A 25198-nucleotide genomic window follows, 5' to 3' on the forward strand; every position below is an offset into this window, starting at 1 on the left:
TGGATAATATTGTATTGATTATATTGAATAGCAGTCAGTGAATTAATTTTTTTCATGACGAGTACACTTTTTTTTTTCGAGGAGAAGTATTACTGTACTTACCTCTGTAGATTATTGTTTGTTACAATTATTGATTCGAATTGATTTCTTTTTTTTCACATTTGGATTACGTATTATAAATAATCCCCTATACTTTGATTTTTTACAAACATGTTGTAGTTACTCGATTACAAAGGATTGAATTATAACAGTCGCTTTATACCTATAAAGATTTGTAGTGCACGCATACATACATATTTTTTTTAATAGGTACTTAGCTGCTAGGTACGTATTGTAAAATATATTTTTGCAAATATATTTATAAAGTTATTTTGTGTGTATTTTTAACTATAGGTATGATATTATATTTTATATTATTTAGTGCCAGGTTGTTACAGTCTACAACTAAATTCCTTAAATTTTAAATCACTAATCCTTAAATCACACACTTAATCTTGTTAAATTGTTAAGTTCTTATATTAATTTTTATACAAGAACATATTTTTATAATAGCTTAATTGACATTTTTATACTTACATTTATAGCTTTATTACAAATAGTTATCTCTCATTTGATTTGTGTTTAAAAGGTGTAATTATAAGTTAGAACTTTAGAAGTTTAAAAAATTGAGTGCTGAAATGAGGGAATAATAATATATTATGTTCAATAATATATTCATGTATATCATAACTTATAAGTATTTTTTCATCAATCATACTTACAGTAAGTACTGAAAACATAAAATGTATTATTATTTATTTCCATACTTCATAAACTTGAATAGACATTGTAATTTAGAAGGGAGTAATTAGTTATTTTATAAATTAAATGATAAAGAATAAAATCAAGGAAAATAACAAGGACTTTTCTTTGTAAGTTGTGGTAGACGATGTAGACTCAGTTTTTTTTTGGTTGGTGCTAGAATGCAAATTAGAGATATATATCGAACTTTTGAACATATTTTATGTTTCATAATTTTAACTACCTGTTTTATTTTTATTTTATTCTCAATTTCTTATTTAGTTTTAATTAGTACATATTTTTTATTTAAATAAAAAAAAAATGTATTATCTTCATAGTTATTATTAAAACACATTAATGTAAATCAAAGTGGATTGATTTTGAAGTTCAGTGATCTGTGATGTTTGGTTTCAATCATTATAATAATACAATTATATATACAGTATATACACAGCGTAGAAATACTTTTATATATATATATCATACAATATACGTATACCTATATAGTTTGTCAAAAGTAGGAGAGCTCGTCAATCGTTCCAGTTTGAAAAGAGTATATCAATTTAATTAAAAAAGGCCCTCTTCAACTGTGTTCACTTGAATACTAAAAAAACATTAACAATAATATTGTTTACTATTCCTTAACCTAAAAAATAAGTATTTCAGTTCCGGCACATTGATTATGTGTTGGGTCTTACTATAACTATATACACATAATTAATTAAAAAAATCATTCGTAAAGTAAAAAATTAAAATACACGTGATTTAGTACATATTTTAATAAATTATTATTATTTAAAACGTTTAAGTGTAATTAAATATTCGAACATTTCGTACTTATTTTACATATTTTAATTACAAAATAATAAAGTGTTGTATGGATATTTATGGAAGGTATTATTGTGGGTATTGTGACCACCATAAGATGAAACTTTGAACCACTATTATATCTAAAAAGTTAAATCTACAAAAAATATTTTTTTATCCATTATTTTATTATAAAAATCAATTCAATATATATTTTAAATTATGACAAGGAAAATGTTTAGATAGTTTTTATTTTTATATTAGTTCCGGTGCTACAATGGATTCAATGTTTATCCGGTATAAGTAGAAGTCTGTAAAATTAAAGCTATTTAAATCGATTCATGACATAAATTGAGAAAATTTTCAAGTACAGTAAAAGTAAAAATTTTAGAACTCATAGTATTTTAGTATGTATTTGGGGAAACAAGAGTGAATTAATAAAACAGTTCGCAGAAAAAATAACGTGTAAATTCCTAGAATGGTTGGGCAAAATGCAAATACATGCTAATCAAATGATATATAATTTGTATTCAGAAATGCACTGGGATTTATACATTATAATAGACTTAAAGTTCAGGGCATGTGCATATTGTTTATGATCGAAATTCGAAAGATTCCAAGATAAATACATAGTGAGATTTTCATCAGTTAAGATTAATACATAATTTCTGTTAATTATACGCAAGATAATCAGATATTGAAAAAGTAACAGTTGAAATTTGAAACTGTATTGTATAATATTCTACCTCAACCTATATAAGTTTTTCGAGAACTAGTTGCTAGATCATTTTCTTCCAAGTATCTGGATATTTGATCACATACCAAAAATTGTTATTAAAAAAACACTACGTTGTGTACACTCCTGAATTCTATACTATAAAAGCTTAAAAAAAAATATATATATTTATTTAATACCTTTTATTTTGTAATGATTACCGTTGTCCCATTGGTGCTATAAATGGCGCAACTATCTAGTATTGTACTCAACTGATAGCGTTATTGGCTTATCGCATATCTGAAAGACAAAATATTTTTGAATTCTATATTATATTTAAATAAAGGACAGTTAAGTTTTTAAAATCACATTGGGTCTATGAAATATTAAAATTTGTAGTCTAAAAAGTTTTTTGAGGTTTTTAATGTTATCACTACCCTTGAGGTAGGTATGGTAAAATAATAAAAATAAAAATGGATTACTTTGTTCACAATCTAATATTAAAAATGAGGGAAGGGCAAATAGATACAGATTTTATGTACAGTATAAGTGTCGAATGAGTTAATGTAATTTATGTGTTAAATTTGAATTCAATAATGTATCGTAAACGAAATATGATTTTAAGCAAATACGGTATATCAGCCTACATTACTAAGTATATTTCGTGTCATGTTTTTTGATATTGATATCAGGTAAATTAGTTTATTTTATAATTAGTAATACAGCAAGTTGAATGAATTTTTGCCGAAACATTGCATTTTAAAATATGATTATAGTGATAATTTCAAACATTCACACATATATGTGTATAAAATATAATCATATACGAAAAATTGTTCTGACTACTAATTATAATTTTGAACTATAATAAAACTATGAATATCATTATTCGTACTTAAAATATGCAATTTTGTTTAGTTAAGTTATGTATAAATAAGTTTTATGTGCCAGCGAATAAAGTTTTGTAATTTGTAATTCAAATGTCCATATAAAAAAAAACTGTGCTTAGATATTTTTTAAATGTTTTGATTTCATTATGAATTACTTATAATAAACTTGGTATAATATTTTCAAGCCTTAAATATAAAAATTGTATATTTTATAATTTTTCAACTGCAAAACAATTTGCTAATATTCGCGCGATTTTATAGAATTTTATCATTATTTGATTTTCAAATGCTAATAAAAGTAAATTATGCATAACATGTATTTTAAATAATTGTATTATGTACTTTTGACATAGTAAACAATTTTTTGTTGATATTTATAAAAAAAACCTAAAACAAATTCTTCATGGCTATAAATAATTCAAAAATATACAAAATCTGTTTTAAAAATGTTAAATATCTACGTTTATTAATTTATAAATTACCTACTACAAAACAACAAAAATAATGCAATTATGCAATTATATTGTAAACATAAAAAAATGTTGTAAAAATTTGAACTTTATATGCTCATAAAAATTAATTTAACTTTTTGATAGAATTTTTTTTATTAAATTTAGGTTGTAAAATGTAAATTGTGTTTTTAAATTAAGATATAAACATTAACAATTTTATCAATTTTTAATTACAAAGCAATTAGCTCATTTTTATGAAATTTGTTAAAATTCTAACTTCATACACAATTTTTGATGGATTTATATTCAACGTTTTTTTATTTAATTCTATTTATCTTGTAGGTATTAAACGCAAGCTTAATTATAGAGCAGAAAACAATTATTTGTTTAAATTGCTCATAAATGTTTATTGCTCAAAAATGTTAAAAATATTTTGAAAATTATACTACGTATAGAAAATGATAATATAAATACACACTTGATGACAATTTTAAGTATCTACCTAAATAAAATAAAGAAATCAATTTTATCAAAAACTGATATAGACGGTGTACCTAGGTAGTAAAAAATCACGATTTTTAAAAAAATTGTTTGTTTTTCACATTAATAAGTAAAGTATTGGGAATTGCCCAAAGTATCAACTATATCCAAATCGTTACCAAAAATCACACTTAAAGTTAAAATTCAAAACATTTTTTCTGCCACAAAAGATGTTGACAGACATACACTATTTAGAAATTGATGAATTAAAATTAAAATAATCAATGTAAGTACTTTATTTTAAAACAATTCTACTATTATTTTTAAATTAAAATGATTTATAATGATGTTTAAATATGTATCTAAAAACTACTTATATTTAAAGTTGTTGATATTAATTTTACATGATTTAAATCATTCTATAAAAATATATTTTCAAACTATTTTTTATTACATTTTTTTGCCTTAGTCTGTATAATTTATAGTTTATAAACAATATGACGATAACATATTGTTATATTTATCATCAACATTTTAAATCTAGTTCTTAATTATTTAGTCGAGAGCCACTAATGGGTAGCTGCTTAAATCATACCTATCACATTATTGTTTTTTTTTTTATTATTATTATTTCTTTTACTCTTATCAAATAAGCTCATTGTACTAAACTGTATAGATTGTTTATACCAAGTAAAAATTAAAAAAAAAAAAGAAGTATTTAATTGTTTTTTTCTATTATTTATGTACAAATAATACATAAATATAAACATTTTGAGTCTTGAACATATTAAAAATATTATGTAATTGCGGATATAGCTAGTATAGGCACATGAATATTTTAAACTATAGTTAAAAGGATGTAGGTATGTTTGAGAATAGTAGGTATATACGAGTAGATATTCTCGTCTCCCTCAAGTTTAGATAACTTCATTATCGTCGTCATCCAATCGAATGTCATTATTAATGAAATATTGAGAATTATGTTCATATACATCTATAAAGCGAGTAAAAAAACTATGAAGGGGGATATTTTTAATATATTAGCTATGTGAATCTATTCAATTTGATATAGTGCGTGAATACTACTACGACTTTACAGCTATAGTGCATTTCTAAATTATAAGTTCTCTGAAAAAAAAACCAAAATATTTCTCTACTTAGGAAATAATCAGAGTTACTCAGTTTGAAGAAGATTGTTTTACCTTTAACTTGCAAGCTACTCGATGGACATACTTAATAGTTTGTACTATCCATTTTCCAGTATTTGACATATACCAAATGCTTACAGTTAACACTATTTAACTTTATACTTAAACAGTATATAGTATACAATATACAATATTTTATTGAATATATATTATATAACAAAATTCCACTGAAAATATTGTACTTCGATTTTAAAATATTAAAAAATATCTAGAAGGTAAGTAATATATCTTTGTACCGGAAAATGTATAATGCTTTATCAAAGTTAATATTCTTTAATTGCACATAAAACGATCTTTCCTTAAATTCTTATGAATCAGAAATCAGAATAGTATTAAAATTAAAATTGACAATTAGACAATTTTTGTACAGTATAAGAATATTGTTCAATTACTTATTAAAAATATTATTAAAGTTTCGATTTCAATTTTATATCATTATTTTACACGATGTACACTGTACAGTGTACACGATATTATATCAATGTCGAAAACGTATCACTACTGTCAACCGTAATTTTCAAATATATATACATACAATATAATACATAATATATTACTGCCGAATGTTAAACAAACAATATTGGTGAATGCGTATGACATTATGGGTCGTATGGATTTAAGCTGATATGAAAATAAATATAATTTAGCTATATAGGTACCTATATGGTTACATGTATATATGTACTAATATATTATGAATTTACCTATGAACATACATAGTGTTAAGATTGATCCTTTATGCGACCGTCAATACAGTATATATTATATTCTCTTATATACATATTATAGTATTATATATTTCACTTTATCTCATGTATAAATAGGCACATAAAACGTAAATGGTATATACATTAATATATAGCTGGATTTTGAAGCTTTTGTGTAGACATTAGGACATGAAAACAACTCATTTGACATTATCATTACCCACATCGTTGTGGTTGCAGGATTTACTCGAAGAAGAAAATTATATCATCACCGAGTTATCGAACGTTTATTGCGATATTATAAAATGAATTATTTATTATTATTATAGGATGCGGTCTCAAGGACTCTAAATTACAATTTATAATTGTATAATATGATATATTTTTTTAAATCCTTTTCATCTTTTATACGATTTTAAATAATTTTAATAAATATACGCATATTCCAACTAACCAATCAACTAAAATTTTGATATACCTACGTTCAGTTCTTAAATTACCATCAACGGTATAATTTATTCTCACTGCAATACCCGTGACCAACGTTAACGTTTACTATATTTTGTTTATTGCAGAAAAAATAATTAAGGAAAAACCCTCGTTTATCAAGAAAACAGTTATGGATCAAGTAGTCCGTAAATACATAATAATAATTATATTGGTCGAGGTAAATTGAACAAGCGTAAAATGAAACATGATTCATTTTCTTGTGGTTACAAACAAAGCTCATAACAACGCAAACAATATTACTTCTTTTCTTATGTAAAATATTTTAACTGATATCCTAAAATAATAAAATATCAAATTATTAGATAAATGTTATGACATTGATCATGTTGATCAATAAATAGGTAGTAGTTAATAAATGTCCCATTATTCATATTAAATAAAAATTCAAAACTTAAATACAAATTAGTTATGCAGTTATTAGTTAAAATGTGTTTATTATATAATATATTACAAACGTATTATAACTTTCATGTATTGTATATAATATATTATATTAAATAATAGAAGGACGCATAATTATATTTAATTACAACTTTTTAAAATTTAATCCATTTGCATATGTGAAATAATAATGCTTTGAATACTTTATAAAAATATTTAAAAGTTTAACGATAATAAAATTGAATTATTTAAATGTATAAATATGACTATACTGAAGTCTGTATAATTATTTTATTTAATATTATCGTTGTAATACATTGTACGCCGGTGCATCGGTTTTTATTATAATTTATTAACAGGGTAATAATTTAATAACAATTTTGCTTTTGGCGTTAATGATACATTTTTATTCTTCCATATTTTACATGTTAGAGGAACTAATACACACCTATTACAATAAGAAAAAAAATATCAATATTTTTAGTACAAATATATATGGGTAATACCTACGAGTATATTATGTGTGAAATACAAATATAATATGAAATAACTGTTATAAAATTAAAATATAAATAAAATATATAGAACACAAAAACGTCAAATTAAATTAAGAGCTTTACCACACAGGAACTTAATATCCATATTAATTTATAATATTACAATAATTACAAATTATATCACTAAAATAAATTGTAAGTGAATATTAATATTTTAATATTAATTGATACCTATACTTATATGTTGGTACGATCCGTTTTTAATTTTCAATCTATAGAGGGCCATAGTATAATATTATAACATGGAATAAGATAGGGTAGTTAATAGTTGTTAGTAAATTATAAACATACTTAATTGACTGATGTAAATCCTATTTTAAATAGTCTTAATACTCGTATTAAATTGATACCTATAAATCCAAGGTAATCAAAAATATATTTTATACTGATATCGATGCTCCAACATTAATTTTCTATCCACTCGGAAACAATGAACTACTCTCGAAACACGTGATATTAAAATAATTGACAATCGATAAGTTGCAAACTTGCAAATGGACTTCACGGGCTTTACGCTCGTGAACCCGCGTTATCGAAACATCCAAATATACTCGTCATTATAATATACAATAGAATATTATTTTTAACTAGCTGGAACACTAATTTATGTCTAAATTATTCGTCTCACTCCAACACGATATTGTCATGTATATATAAAAATGAGTTTAGCGTGTTTTGACAGCTCTACCTCGAAACCGAGTGCACGTCATGCAAAAATTAGCCTGCAGGCCAGTCAGGTAGGTATATGGTAAACGGTAAACGAAACCATCAAACTGCAAAACTTATTGTGCCGCAGTACTGCGGTAATATCATGTTGTTACCGTACTACGCGATTTGTTTGAAAATATTTTTTTTGAAATCCCTGCGGGACGAGTCGAATTCAACAAAACTATGCTGCTCTGTTTCAAGACCTTGTCGTACCTTAGTTAATACATTTAATACATGATATAATATACATCATAATATATATTTACGAGTAAATAGTGAACTTGGTAAGTATTAGGTATATTCGTATTATTGAAAGCAACTCACGCGAGTTTGAGGGAACACATCGCAGTGCGTTAGAGGTTAGATCGCATATATATATATATTATACATACATACATAATATGCAGACGTGATATTATAATACAACTGCAACAGTATTGATAAATATAATTTATTGGGTATATTATTATGCGAATAGAGAGTTGTATGATTTTCAATCGAAATCCTCTGTACACCAGTTGGCAACGTTATTACGGAAATTTTATTTCATTTCCTCCCGTACATAAGTACCTACAACATAACTATACATGCAAAAATATACGCATGCATGATAGTGTATGCATTGGGCTTATTTTAATATATTCCACTTAAATACCGAATTCGAATGAACGAACTAAATACGTATATCGATCGTCGCGCCGTATTGTATTTTATAAAATATTATATAAACGCGTGCATAGTGTTCCAATAAGCGGCACCGATTTTATTATGATACCTATATAATAATATATACTTTATTTATTTGAAAGAACGCATTAATACATTATACATTTATACGTTGTATTTAGAGTACGTTGGCGTTTGCTTTGAAGTATCTATTATTCTTGTGTTATAATATAATAAGTCTATTGACATTTTTCCAAGACGCTATAACACATATTATGGTTTTTTTTATATATATATAAGTATAGCCGTATAGGTATAAAATATATTTTCAATTTCTTTGATACTTTACGTTGTCGTATTATTTTTCAGTAAAAACAACTACCTATTTTATTTACATAATTTGTTACGAGCTATTTATATTTTTTTATGACATCGTAAGCGTTTATATACACCTCGATATACCTCACTATACATATTCACATGTGTAAGTACGGCATTTTTGACAAAGTACAATAATAAAATATGTTGAGCTGTGTACTTACTGTTCTTTTTTCTTCACGACACCGTTACAAAAACAATTATTATTAATTCACCAGATACCATTATACACATACTCGATGTAATAATATCGGAGGTACCTAACACATATATTTTTTATTAACGTTATATTATATTATATTATGCCTAAATTGAAACCTACTTAGTAAACGTTTTTATAGTATAATAATGTAAATCATAGTGTATCGAGAGTAATATAAATAGATAAATAGATAGACAAACGATTATCTTCGATAAATAGTAAAACTTTTTTTTATCTTATGTGAACCAATTGCAAGTATAAATTAACAAATGCATAGTTATAAATTTAATATTATTAAACCGCTCTAAAATATAACGGCTTCAGTTGAAATATTCTCAATTGTTTTTGTCAAAATTAGTCTAGTATTTTTTTAATATATAAACTTCAACTATACACTTTGCCACTAATATAATATAATATAATATGTAATAGCTGTTCCTCAATTTTAAATTTATACAGAAGAGTTTTATTAACATAAATGACAAAATATAACATAATACAGAACTTAATATCAAATTATAATAACTATTGTATTATCTGTAATCAATAATAAACCTAAACATAAACAAAAAAAAAAAAAAAACAATTTTTGAAACAAAATTCATAATATATGACTATATGAGTTACCCTACATCGATCTATATGAGTTAAATGACGAAGTGTATACCTAGTCAAAACTTTATGAATGAGACGTTCAAAGGTATTTAATATCTTCTTAATTGCAATAGAGTTTCACGAACTAAATTGAAATTAATAAAGGCTTTTGAGCATGATTATAAATGCACTTCTATATTGTACAATAGTTGGCAAGCAGAATTTGTTCTAGTTGTTATCAATATAACACTGTAACTCACGAAATATATTATTAAAATTGATTTACAGTATATCCTACAGTAGCCTAGATATTCGGATCGATTGTGTCTGATGTTCAGTAGTAGAATATATTATTATTGTGATAATCATTTATTATAAAAAGAAACTAGACACTATTCGTTATAAAAAAATATCGACGTAACTTTCTTTGTGATCGTCGTATTGTTATTTGAAATTTTTTTTTATATTATTGAAATATAATATTGTATTATATAATGAGATCATTGTAATAATTAATACGGGTTGTATTAATAATAACGTCAGAATAACTATATATATATTACTCGGGGAACTGTTAAATGGAAAACTCGTTAACTTATGTATTATATATTATGTACTCATGATTTTCCCTTTTATAGACTGTATTATTATAATTGAAATGTTACATAAAACTTTGATTTTCTTTTGTAATTTTAAACGAACATATAGAATATATTAGTACATATATAATATAATATAAATTATTTGCCAGTGAAGCTAAGTATACATTTATATGAAGTAATATTTTATTGATGGAAATCAGTAATTCTAATTAATATTACGAACCCTTAAAAATTTCCACTCGAAATACCACTCACATATTTTACGCATGTACTCGTATGATGTAAAATATTCATTTTTGGAGTGTTAGCAGAGTTTAGAATATCACTTTTAAATAATAATTTTTTTGATCAAATAAATTGCCATATACTTTTCCGGCATAGACGTCAAAGTTTTTATTAAACACTGTCTCTATCTTATTTTCGTAAAAAAACAAAAAAACACGAGGATCTATTAGCTTAGTAAGTTAATAAAATATTATAACTGTTGACTTTAAGTACTTAATATCTATACAGTTTTTGTATTAATATATACATACTGTAATAATTTTATTATTACCATGGGTATAGTGAAACTCGTTGTGTTGTTTTCCGGGGAAAAAAACAAAATCCATTATAGGCTTCGAAAGGTTTTAATGATTTTTAATATAGGATGAATTCATATAGGTTGAATGTTTTATAGTTATTTTATTTTAGTCTCCGTGGTTTTATTGGGCTAAAAAAAAAAGTAGTAAAACAATAAAACAAAAATAGATACCCCATAAATATTATATTATTATAACTTTATAAGTAATAACACCGTGCACGGTGCGTGCGCCGTTGAGGTGGTATGTATCGTCACCACGCATTGCGTTATTATTATTTTAATGGGATATAATATATCGCGAGTGAATAGGGAGAATAGCGAACACAAGAGAAAAAAAAACAAATCTAAAGTGTGCATCATCTCTGTGTGCCCTGGCTCGTTATAAATTATTCTCTATCCACAATCTCATATAATATAGTATAGCTAGATGGTTTTGTGTATACAATAATATAATATTATGTATCCGAGATCCCCATCAGATTCCAGATTCCAACAGAAAACCCTCAAACGCGTCGTTTCGTTTGTAGTTTATTTTTGTTTTGTTTTTTCCCCATCGTTGTAGTATGTTGACGAAAAGTTATTACTGCCGTATAAGCGCATATAGAAACACAGGTATATTTATATTATATGGTAGACGCACACGAATGTATTCAGCTACATGGAAAGTAATACATGACGTCGAACGTTTTGGCACAGTGTGTCTATGTACCATGTATTTTTTAAGTACATTTTTGTATTTTTGAAAACATTTCTTTTATATAATTTTAAGTTATTATAGAAGATAAATAATTTCTGAAACTAAATTACCATACTTTTACTATTTTTTATTTTAATAATCTTTGGTCTTTATTTATTTAAAATAAAATAGCTCATACATTTTATTTTTCGAAGAAGAATATTTTACTGATAATATCTAATATCTAATATTAAACGTCTGTAAGAAGTACTTACACACTGTTTTAAGCTTAGTTTAATTTTAATACAAATTAAAAATATTATGTGTTCAATAATTGAATAATTATTGTTTATTTAAAAATGTAAAAACTTTAGAAGTAGTAAAAAATATTGTGTTGTATTATTTTGGCCTCAAATTATACGAAAAAAAATATCAAAAAATACGCATTTTTACTGATAAAATGAAAGAATACGATAAAGTGATAAAAGAATCACTCTGTATATATTATATCCCATAAAGTCTAAGGATTTTCTTTCAACGATAACACTCGAGCCTCGAGATGTCGTGATATTATTACGAGAAAATGATTGATTTTTAGCTGCCACCAACCGCTACTGTGACTCGTGGATATCAAATGTTTCGATAACGTCATATAATATACGTACATATTTTGACGATTCTGGCGTGCCATACCTATACGATTTGGCCTTACTTACTGTTATAAAATACCTTCATCATAATAACATGTTTAGTATTATACTGTGCATCAGGGGTGGCTAAATTGCGATTTGCGTCTTATCGTAAGATGTGAAACACATTTTTAATAATAGATGCATTTTTTTTTATATAAATATAAAAACAAGTATGTATTTAAAGAAATATAATTTGTGTATACATACATTAAATTGCAATAATTTATGGAAAAATATAGTGTTTTTGATGTAATATTTAAATATGTACGTAATTATTTTTAAAATTCTTAATTAATACATCTTAACCTAACTTATTTGTTGCATAATCAATTTTTTATTTTTGTAAATTTTTTGGAAGCTGGATTATGACTATTATTATTATCATTATAATGTGTTGTTAGAGCAATCCTTAACAATTCAGTCAAATTTGAGCGATGTTTAGATTTTATTATTTTCATTCTCAAATATAAAAGACTCACTTATGTTGTTCCAAAAATTGATATTGATTTTTGAATGCAGTGTAATTTTTAGATATTTTGTTTTAGACACGTTGATGCTTCTAAAATTATTCCAATTATTAAGAAACTTTTTTTTTTTTGCTATTGGCTCTTATACATATTTTCATTGAAATATCATTGTAGACCATCCCTGCTATATATATACAATACAGACATCCAGAAATACACTCAATGTGTCGGTTTCTATAACCAAACGAATCAAACTAATAAGATTTTAAAGTTTAATCGTAGTTGCTCATGAGAGAGAGAGAGAGAGAGAGAGAGAGAGAGAGTGATAAAGAGTAGGAGAGAGAAGAGACCAAAATGTATATTTGATAATAATACATGTCACATTTCACAACAGTTAATTAAGTTTGAAATCATATTGAACCAGAATCGTGTGGATTGCAATTAATATAATAAAATAATATTATGGATCTTCATTTGAAACATAATTTATAACTCAGTATTAATTATAACTTTTTATTATAAAATGTAATAATATACGAGTAATTAATAATGAAATATATAATTACTTACGTATGAATAATATTATGTTATTAGCATAGGTACACACTACACGTATAACCATAGGATCACTTACGTGGTTATGTCTATGATCGATGCCCATATAGGTTGATAAATAGACAGGTAGATGGCATTGTTCAATATGACATATATAACTGATATAAAACGTGTAATGTGAAAGCTATTTAATGAATTTTAAATGACTTTAATTCGTTATTTCTAATAAATAACTATCATATTATATAAGTAATGGATATTACTTGATAACATTTATATTAGAGGCAAACTATTTATAGATATTTGACATTTTCGAGATTTTTATTAGCTCGTTTAAAAATCATAAATATTTATTACCATATACCACGTACCTGTCATATTATAAAAATAGATGTATTAAGTTACCAAGCAAAATCGGCGGTAGCCAATCTAAATTTTAAAATAAAAAAAATTCTGGAAAAGAAATGAACAGAAGCTTTTATTTAAATATAACACATTTTAAGGTTTCATTTCGAGCGCAATTTTTGGTTGGTATAATCCTACACACGTATAATGAAATCCGTAGCCGACACATATTTATTTTTTAATCATCTATTGTGACCACTAACGATTTTCAATAACGACATGCCATCTTCAGAGCTCATCGAAATGGAAAACAAAATGGACCACAGTTATAGTGACAACTATAATAATAAATACGCTGTGTTTAATATTATTAATATTCGATGATTAAATAAATATAGATAGGTAATGTTGGCTGCATAAAACTCTATAAAAATAAATTATGGAATTACCATTTTTGATTAGGTATTTTTTTTTCTTCAAATAAATTATTTATTTTTTATAAATTTATTAATTAAGACAATTCGAGGACACTCGACCTTTGCAAAGAAATAAATAATAACGAAAAATTGATTATATCAACATAATTCATAATCTTGTTTTATAGTTATGATAATGTACATTGTACAAAACTTTTTTGCTTATCTTGATAATGGAAAAACACCGTATACCTACAAATATAATGTAGTTTTAAAAGAACAACACGGTAAAAATTAAATAAAAAACTTTTTTTTTATCTCAAACTTATAATATTTGAAGAGTTTTTGACTTAAAAAAGTAAAATATTTCCTATAAGTAGCTTTCATTCGGTTTTATTTTATTTTTAATACACAAAAAAAAAATAAATATATTTCTTATTAAATCATACAATATTATGACAATATATGTACCTATTTTAAATTTTAAACACAATAAGAATAGAATAACATATATGGCATAGACATTTAGGTTATCGTATGGCTTTTAGAATTGTTTTTTCATTATTCTTTATAGAAAACATATAATATTTCAATATAATGTAAGTAATAGTAATCTGTATTAAACTGAAAATTTTCAAAAATAAAAATATACATATATTTATGTATAATAAAACATTTCATGTAATAATACATTTAAATTGTATAAGTAGAATATTCTTAGCACACAATAATAATACGCGTTACAGTTAAATGAGTAAATTTATAGAAATACTTTTATTTTATAATATTAATTTTCTTAATTAATCGAATAACAAAATTATACTTGGGTTCTTAACAAAAATATCTAATAGATATTTGACATCAGTAACTAAACCAAATAATAGGCGATTTTATTAGTACAAAGACGATACAAATTAAATAATATAATATAATGATAGATTTTTCTTCTTTATCACAGAAGGGCAAATATGTTCTCACAACACTCTCTTTTTCTACAATACATATATTTATCTGAAGACAGCAATAATAAAACAAAATATTTATAAAATAATATTCAACCAACAGGGTATTGGTTTTAGGAAGAATATATTTGTTCGATTCTAACAATTGTTATTTGTATCTTATTTTTATAATTGATATCAAACGTAATAATATAATTGAATAATTATTTAAATAACATAATAATAATATATGGTTATGACGATATTATATTATATTATTATTTGGTAAATAATCGATAGAGACTAGGATTGAAATGTTTATAATGTGTATAATATTATATCACAGGAAAAAATAGAACAGTCAATAGAGAAGGGCGAGAGATTAGTCCCTCCGACCTTTATAGGATAACAAGGCCCTGGAAGCGTTTTAGAAACATTCGCGTTTTTGTTTCAGTAAGATCACGAAAATACAAAAATACGTATATTATAATATAGGAATATACTGAAGAAAAGTGATAAATGTTTTTACAGCAACAGTCCTTTTGCTAGTCACTTAAAAATAGACAGACGCCCTGTATAAAGTCGGCTTAAATCGTCAATCGATAGGTATCTTTTACAAATATCACATGGTTACAAAACCGTGTAGTGTCTCACCCACTCCATCCCTGTAAAGAAGTAAGTAAAAAGTAATTATCAAGGATTGTTTCAGGCGCGAGTATACACAATTAGTTATATATATTTATAGTATACGAGCATTTGTAAATTAAAAATAAGAGTACAGAAAACGTTGAGTTATTCATATGATATAGTTATATTATTCGACTTAGAGTACATGAAGATTTCCACAAGACTTCGATTTGGAATCGAGTAAGCACATTTTTTGCAATATTTCCTTAGCGATATGTAATGATAGTGAAGTTTTCGATCCATGTATAGCCGTTTTCCGTTGATTCTGTTTTTTCTTGTCTCTAGTCTCACGCAGACGAATTTGTTTCAACACACCCACCAATAGTTCGTCCACATTATGTTGAATACCACTAGAAGTTTCAATAAATTTACATTCCCGCGAACATGCTAATTGTTTTCCCTCTGAAACGAAAGTATTCACTTATAGTTATTTTTGAATTTATTTCGATTTAAAGGGCAAAGACATTAATGGACGAGGAATCTAGTCAACACATTAGAATAAGTCTACCATTCAGAGCGCGATGTCTATGTCCATAATCATTAATATGCAAAAATAAATGCATATTCTGATTATAATATGCATAACTTATTATAATAACACTCAGCTCAGTTATAAATTATTCACAAAAAATAAAACAATTATTTATTTATTTTGTTTAAACTTATACAATATTATATAATTTCAATATCGACAAAACGATTAAGTAATGGAATTCCGGTAAGTATTGATTTTGAAAGAAATCGTGAATTTATTAGAACGAGTATATAGTGTCATTCGTAAAGTACCACCGAGTGTTAAAATATATTATTTGTTTAGTTAATATTTACGCTAATAAATAAAAACTAAATAGGTCGAGTTTCCAACATTATTTGATGTAGGTTACAATTTAAAAATACAAAATATTTTTGGTATCATTTATCATTTAAATTAAATTTACATATTATTATCACGTATATTCGTTTGTTAATAATTTCTCATTCCCAATACTTAAAATTTTATTTTAAACCGATCATACCAAGAACCCTTATTAATCTTTAACCTTGTGAATAATATAGAAAATGATACTTGTCTTGTAAACATAACGCCATCAAACTAGGGGTATGAATTAATATGAAATAGAAAACCATTTAATCTGCAAGCGTCAATATGTTATCAGATTTTAAACTATTTAATTATTGTTTACCTTCGGTAGTAATACATCTTGCTCTCATCAGATCCGCCTTGTTTCCGACCACAATGACCGTCTTCTCGCGAGTGTAATTTTCTTGCCATAGGTAGTTTAAAATTTCTTCGGCTACTTTTAACGACCCTTTAGATACTACTGAATAAACCACAATGCAAGCATGTGGTTCGTATGTAGCGATTGAATTTTCTACCTGAAATAAACATTTTTATATTTATAATATTATTAATGTGTTTTGTTATGATATAATAATAATAATAATAATAGCTTACACAATCGAGGTTAATATTAAAGTTTATAATGAATGTTTTAGGTATAAATCATATTATTCTACATTCAAATTATTTATGGAAATTGAAAAGCATATACATTGTTGTAGTTTTCAGTTTATCCATATTTTATTTATTTAAATTTTAAATATTTACACAATTTGTACAAACAATTCACATCTCGAAACAATGTAACATGTATATAGGACGAGTAAGAAATACAAATACAATAGTTATTACAAACAAATAAATATTTTAATGATAAGTTTTTGAAAAATAATTTATTTATTTATAATTTAAAATTAAAATTTAAAGTAGCATTAATCATCGTCCATAATATGATTAGATATTTTTCTTGTAAGTTAAGTTGTTAACATTTATTAAAACGTTCATTTTTTTACAAATCTTAAAAAATAAAATAAAATATTTTATTAAAAAGTATTTATTTAACTAATGAATACATTTTATGAAGGCTTACGAGTGTGATAAGCTACAGACAAGTATTTATTTATCTTATTTTCAGAATATCATTTTAGAATAAAAATTATAATTAGATCGTACAATATTTATGAATTTAAATTTTAAAGAGAATAATCTTTGTTCAAAAGATATTTAAAAATCTATTACATAAAATAAAACTCCATATTATATTAAATTCATCTATTTTAAAATTAATTTTGTTCTAACATTATTTAATTGTTTTTTACTGAATTTATATAGAAGTACTGCAACATTAAATTGTTTTTAATCAAACTTGCTGGAATTATTTCTATTATCCTTTATAACATATTCGATGAATTTGAAATCGCTTTATACTGCTTCAAAATTTTATAAATAGCACGATAGAATAATCTTGAAAAATTCTACATTGAACCAATTTTTAAAACAACAAAGCTATATTATTTAATGAATTTAAACGTTTTATTATCATAATATTGTTGTTTAAAAATATTTATATAATAAAAATAATGGCAACATTATTGCTTTATTTGAAAAATAGAAAAAAAATGATTTCAGTAAAACGCACACTTACAATAGGTATTACATATTTAATGAATGGTGCGAATGTAAAATAAAATATGGTTATTATAGCAATATATTATATATAGGTTAGACACAAGCTCTAATAGTTGCACTTCTCTATAAAGACTATATATTATGACTATACCCTATCCTCATTCATAGAATATAATATCATTATCATAGTAGTATATGATGATCTCTATTTTAAATTATTAAAATGAACGAATAAAACATTTATATACTAATTGTAAAAGAAGTGATTAATTGATGATTTAATAACAAAATAACTATAACACATAAGAACTGTAAAAACTTATAAGAAAATGTATTTCATTATATAAATTATAAAATATGTTTCATTTATTTAATCGTACTATTTGGATAATAATAATTCATTATTTAGTGAAAAATGTTAAGGTATTTGATTAAAAATATTTTTTTTATGTATGGTTAATTTGCTAACATCAATAGTTTACTAAGTATCTGCCCTACTTAATGTCAAAATATGAACACGTAAGTATAATACTATATGGTAGTATTCAGCCGTAATTACTTATTTAACTAATCGGATGTACCAGCCAAAGAAAATGCGACAATACCACTATATAAAAACAATAAATGTATATTATTTACATAGATGCGAATCACACAAGTACACATTAATAAAAAATTAGCTGTAACTAATACGTGTTAGATTCTCAGCGACTGTTGAAGCATTAATCGAGTGCCTCACAGGTAACTCTACTTAAAAGCTATCTTAAGATACTCCGGACTATGACATATATCATGTAATGTATAATGTATAATATATGGCACTTAATGTTTTTGTGTAGGTATATCATATCAAGTAATAGATTAAAATAATGTAGCTGACTAAAACGCTAAACATACACGACTCATTTACATATTTATAAATACATCTAGATAGTATATAATATAATATATACATCTATCATTATCGTAAACTGTATTAAAAATTCGTTAGCGTGACTTAACTACTACCTAAATGTTATAATGCTTAATTTAAAGCGTATAGAACTATTAGTCTCAACAATAACAAAATATATAATATACAAATGTAGAACCAAAAAAATATTTAAGAGGCAATTATAACAGATATATTCTCTCATGAAATTATTATTAAAATAATTGTTTTAATTTTAAGATAATTTGTATTGATGTATTGTTATATTTTAATGTAATTTAGAAAAAACAGATTTCATATTAATTAATGATTTTTGGTAAACGAATGTCAAATAACATTAATAATTAATTTTAAAATGTGTGATTTTGGTTCTAATTTTTATTCTGAGAAAATAAATATGAGAGAAGATAGTCATTCTTTAACCTAAATAAAATAAAATTGTATTACAGACATGACAAAAATATACTTTGTTAACTTAAGTATACAAATAATGGTTTAGTTAGAATAGTTCTGAAACATGATACAATTGAAAATTAGTGATAGCAGATGGTTCATAATGTATTTTTTAAATATTAATTCTAATGGATAAAAAGTTTTATGAGGAATTTCCAAATAAGCTGAAATTGGCTCGGATAGAACAAGAGCTAATAATATTTCTCAACTCTTTCACTTTATCTCCTAATTAAATCATTAATCTACTAAAACTTCTATTCAAATCTCTGTGGAATAATTACAATTTTAGATATAGTATAATATATTGTTTCTAGATTATAAAGAAAAAACAACCTTTGTTAAAAATACCAGCTCAGCGATACAGAAAAAGAAAATTAACCTTTTTCTGAACCTTACATCATAATGGTTTATTTAATTTTATCGAATAACCAGTAACAGCCAACATATTATATTCTGTGATTTACCATAATCGAGGTTAGTAGGATAAATTTTATTCTGCTATAAGTAGAGTCTAAGTAATCTGAAATCCATACATGGGAACGGAATATTGTGGGATTATTTAAATAATCAGATTAGATATTGAAAATAATAAAAAAAATATTAAATTATAATCATAAATTTATAATATCGTTGCAATATACAAAAAGAACCAACACATTTGCTTTAGTATATTATAGGTACTAGATACTAAACACGAGTTACTTTTCATTTAGTTATCACTGTGATAATAATTATTTTATTAAACTTGAATTTGTGTTTTCATGTATTTTTATATTTTAAGAATTACTTTAAAAACAACTTATGAAGAATCTTCTTTATTGTATTAAATGTTCAATCATTAGCTATAAATATTGAATATTTTATAAATTCTTGCTAGGTATATGAAAAATAATAGTTATATTTCGTAATTTTTACTTTAAAAAAAATGTTAGCTCCAAATACTTATAAATAAATCTAAAAAGGTTGAAATTGTGTTTCTATTTGTATTAAATAACTTACCTTTGTAATTATGAAATTTTTTTACTAAGTTTTTAATACAATTACACACTACTTTTTACTTTTTAAAGTACCTACTATTTTAGTGAGTTTTAATCTTTTATTTCAATGATAAAAATGTCATATAAAAATAAATACAACTTAAAAACAAATTGGATGTATTAAGTTTTGCTTAAATTTTAAATTAATATTTATTTTAAACAAATAATTTTTTTTATTTATTACACTTAAAGTTTGATATGAGTATTTTACTAAATAATAAGTGTAGCCGCACAATTTAACTAGATTTCACTCTTTATAATTAATTTTTAAAATTTTAAATACATATAAAAACAAAAAATAGGTTCAATATTCAACATGAATATTAATATATCGAATATAATAATACTTTTTGTTTTGGTGTATTAAATTAAAATTATGACTTGTCATTTAACTAAAAATGTAAGATTTGATAAATTGAAGCTAAAATAGCGAAAACAAGTAATTGGTATATGTTGTGCAGTAGGTGTCAAGTGTGCCTTGTTACTGGTAGGTAATTCACAGTAATAGTGTAATATATGTGTTAAAATTAAATTGAACGATAAATTATTGCATTCGAAAGACGATTCTAAGCGAAGATTGTCTAATTTATATTACCATTATAGTAATATTTTATTTTACAATTCAGAATACTGTAGTTTGAATTAACTTTAATATTACACTAAGTATATTTAATTTATTTAATCATTTTATTATTCTAATAGTAAATTATTATACTTATATATTATTTAAATTTAATTATCGAGTCAATACTGACTTACATCTCAGAAAACATAAATGCTTTAATATTACTTTGAAATTACAATTACAATTTAAATTAGAAACTAGGTATAGTTGTGATCAATGCACGATGGAACGCTTATGAAGTCTTATGTTCACCATACGGCGAATCTGGTACATAACGCGCTCGAGCATCTCTAACAATAAATAATTTCGTGCAAACAATGTTAATGGCTAATCTCAGAAATCACTCGATTATTTAAGTTATATCAATAGATTCCTCGAGACTTTAAGTCGTTTTAAACATTTTAGCAACCTCTATATGCTGTTAAAAGATTTCTCACTTATGAATTTCGTTTTACCTTACAAAAATCGAATACTTTTTTTGATTAAGTATATAAATATAATCTTGATTATATAAAATAGTTGTTATAGGTTATAAATTATATTATAATTATTATCATTATTTACAGTATTGCATATTTTTCAATTAACTTTTTATAGAATAGAAACTATTACATATACCTATAATCCGTTTCGCGTTTAAATGTTTACACATAAAAAAATTAACCTTAAGGCTTAAGTACCAAATGGCTCGAAACATTTCTTTTGAAGTTTAATTCTTAAGTATATTTTATGAGTGTTAATTGCATTCATAACATTTTTACTTGGGGATTTGAGTTTTTCGTATCTAACTCATTTTACCATATACAGCTATACTAATTAATAATTATATACTTTAAAAACCCCTTCCCTCATTGTGATATTAGTTTGATTAATTGTATAAAAATAATTTTATTTATTCAAGAAAAATATTTTGTGCGTAAAGTATACAGTTACAGTCGAAGTAAAACATATTCTTGATTTTATATACATAAATGTATACCTATTATTTATGCACGTGTGTGCCTTTGGAAAATTAATTTTTATTGTATATCGATTTGAAATTTTTCATTTTGATATAATTTCATAGTTTATTATAATATTTCATTATGTAATAATATGTTTTATTTTTTAATTTTTTATAGGCCCCTACAACTTAAAAAAAAAATAATTCTAATTTGTACTTATTAATGAACTATTAATTTTATTTTATGGTCACCGATAAGCTTGGGTTAAATTATTTTTTTATAATATATAAATACGGTTACGTTTTTCAGATTATTTAATGTGCAATTTCAGCTTCATATAAAATAAATATTAAATGACTTGAATTCATCACTAGGGATTAAATAAATTATATTATTACCGTGTTTAATAAATATTGAAAGTTATTAATCGATTTATAACTTGTGAGCTGCGTATGTAGCTTATATAAACACTAAAAGATAATTCATCAATGAAGAATTTATTGCTTTATTTAAATAGTTTTCGAAAGTAATAAATTTACGTGCTAAATTTAAATCTAATTATACACACATCTGCGTAAGACGTGGTACCCTATCCTTTTTAGAAATTTTTTCGAGCACAAAAAAACGAAGTTATTAAATTTATGAGTTTAAATTAAGTAATGTAAACTCTTATAAAAAATTATGTAATTTCAAAATGCCTACACAGTACACATAAATATAAAAATCAAAGTTTTGACTGTTATTACTTTTTTTTCATAATTTAATTATTAAACCAATGGTATTTTTATTTAATGAATATTTAAGTTAATTAATAAAACATACAATTTCAAATATTCTATTGAAACTTGTAATCATTATAAGATAACCATGAACCAACTTATAAGAGAAAATTATTGACTAACTATTATTGGTTTGTAAAAAAATTTTATGTAAATATTTAAAAAAAAATGCAATCTTAATGAAGTTTTATTCTTGTATTTATATAATATATTCAAAAAAATATACAAATAATGAAATAAGTATTTGAATTTAAATTTGGAATCAAAGTTAATAAACTCAATCAATTATAAAATATATATTCCATTAATTATAATATATATTACCTATATGTGCATGTATTAGATAAAATATTAATTATTAACGATTATTAATACTATATCAATGGTAATCTAATAGCATATTCCAATTAAAAAAAAAATGTGTATACCTATTATATATGTTTATATAAATAAATTTCTCATTAAGTTACATAATAATCTGTCAACGAAGTTTCTTTTAAATCATTTTTTAGTTGACGGAATTGGTTAAAATTTCTTTCAGATTACCTATCCAAGAACCCACTTTGACAACAACGCAAGTAATAATTAATTTACAGAATGCATTCCCTAGAGTAATAATTAGTGATTACATTTTCATGAATACCGATTAGTTTACTGATTACCTATGAGAATTACGCGTGTATTTAACTTTAATTACAAATTATGATCTACTCGAAGGGATTAATTGTCTTACTAGTATGTATTTGTTAAAAAAAAAATATGTATAAAAAAAATCCCTATCTAAACTATACCCAATTATAATAGCTATTTTATTATCTGTTATCAATAAAAATTATCTACAAACAAAAATATTCAATTTTTGTGAGTTAACAAATATCTACGTAGAGTTGACTCATTCACTTTGATGTAGTGGCTTAAAATCTTTTCTAATATATTTAGAGTTAATTCTGAGTATATACGTGTTCACTTTTAGAATTTGTGACTTAGCCATTTACGAGTACAGATAAAATAAGAATGGGTATATTAACTTTGCGTCACCCACCCGTGTCACTCTACAATTTCGAGATATATACAAAAATATGTATCGAAGTTTACAAGCCAATTTCAAAATTGTCGAGTCCATTTACACAAATCTATTTCTCTATAATGATATATGCTCGTACTAAATTTATATTATGAAATGATAACCGATAGGATTTTATTTAAGAGTCATTTGATTTGTAACATACTACACATTGATTTGACATGAAGCTCAGTAAAGTTAAAATATTGTATGAGGTATTGCAAACGCCTTTTTATACACCTTTTATTGCATTAATTTTATTTGAGCTCAAAGAAAGCCAATGTTAATAAATTTATTACTTCTAATTTAATATATACAAAACCTTATAAAGCATTACGTATTTTAAATATTACTACAAAGGGTTATATAAATTAAAGTTTTGATTGATATTATTTATATATATATATAATTAATTTAGATAAAATATAGTAGATACTACTGAAATACAAATTATTTCAAAGACAATTTAAGGTTTACATTGTAATTTCGTATATGACTCACAATGAGTTTAATCGTTAAAGTTTTACAATATGATGTTTAATAGTACCGGCTTACCTCTAATCAATTTTACTCAAATAGTACATATACCAATATGAGATTAAAATAAAAAGATTTAAGCTTAATTATGTATAAATTTAAATGACTAACATGAAATATTAATTATTGTTAAATAAATATATGCATTTTTTATACCTACATTTGTTTTTACTATATAGCTTACAGACCATACATCAAACTATTTTTTTCTATTGAAAAATAATCATAAAATATGTTATATTTATTGAAAGAATGACACGCGCCTAGAGAAAAGACTTATTCCAGATCATTGAAGAAATTTATATTTTAATACATTTTATTATTTTCCTTATTTTTATATAATAAATTGCAAAGAAAACA

At 24.0% G+C, this 25198-nt stretch overlaps 2 protein-coding genes across 2 annotated transcripts in view; one reads left to right on the forward strand and one right to left on the reverse strand.

Annotated features, from left to right (window-relative positions):
• Positions 1-25198, forward strand: part of LOC114119212 (uncharacterized) — an 89662-nt gene that overhangs the window by 41188 nt on the left and 23276 nt on the right. The window lies entirely within an intron of this gene.
• Positions 15241-25198, reverse strand: part of LOC114119203 (myosin-G heavy chain) — a 73012-nt gene continuing 63054 nt past the window's right edge. Inside the window, exons 6-7 of the mRNA XM_027980698.2 lie at positions 17184-17376; positions 15241-16401 (exon numbers count right to left, since the gene is read on the reverse strand). Coding sequence (XP_027836499.1) covers positions 16136-16401; positions 17184-17376 — 459 coding nt within the window. The 3' untranslated portion in view covers positions 15241-16135. The remainder of the gene's footprint in view (positions 16402-17183; positions 17377-25198) is intronic.

This window comes from Aphis gossypii, chromosome 2, assembly GCF_020184175.1.
Source record: "Aphis gossypii isolate Hap1 chromosome 2, ASM2018417v2, whole genome shotgun sequence".
Lineage (NCBI taxonomy): Eukaryota > Metazoa > Arthropoda > Insecta > Hemiptera > Aphididae > Aphis > Aphis gossypii.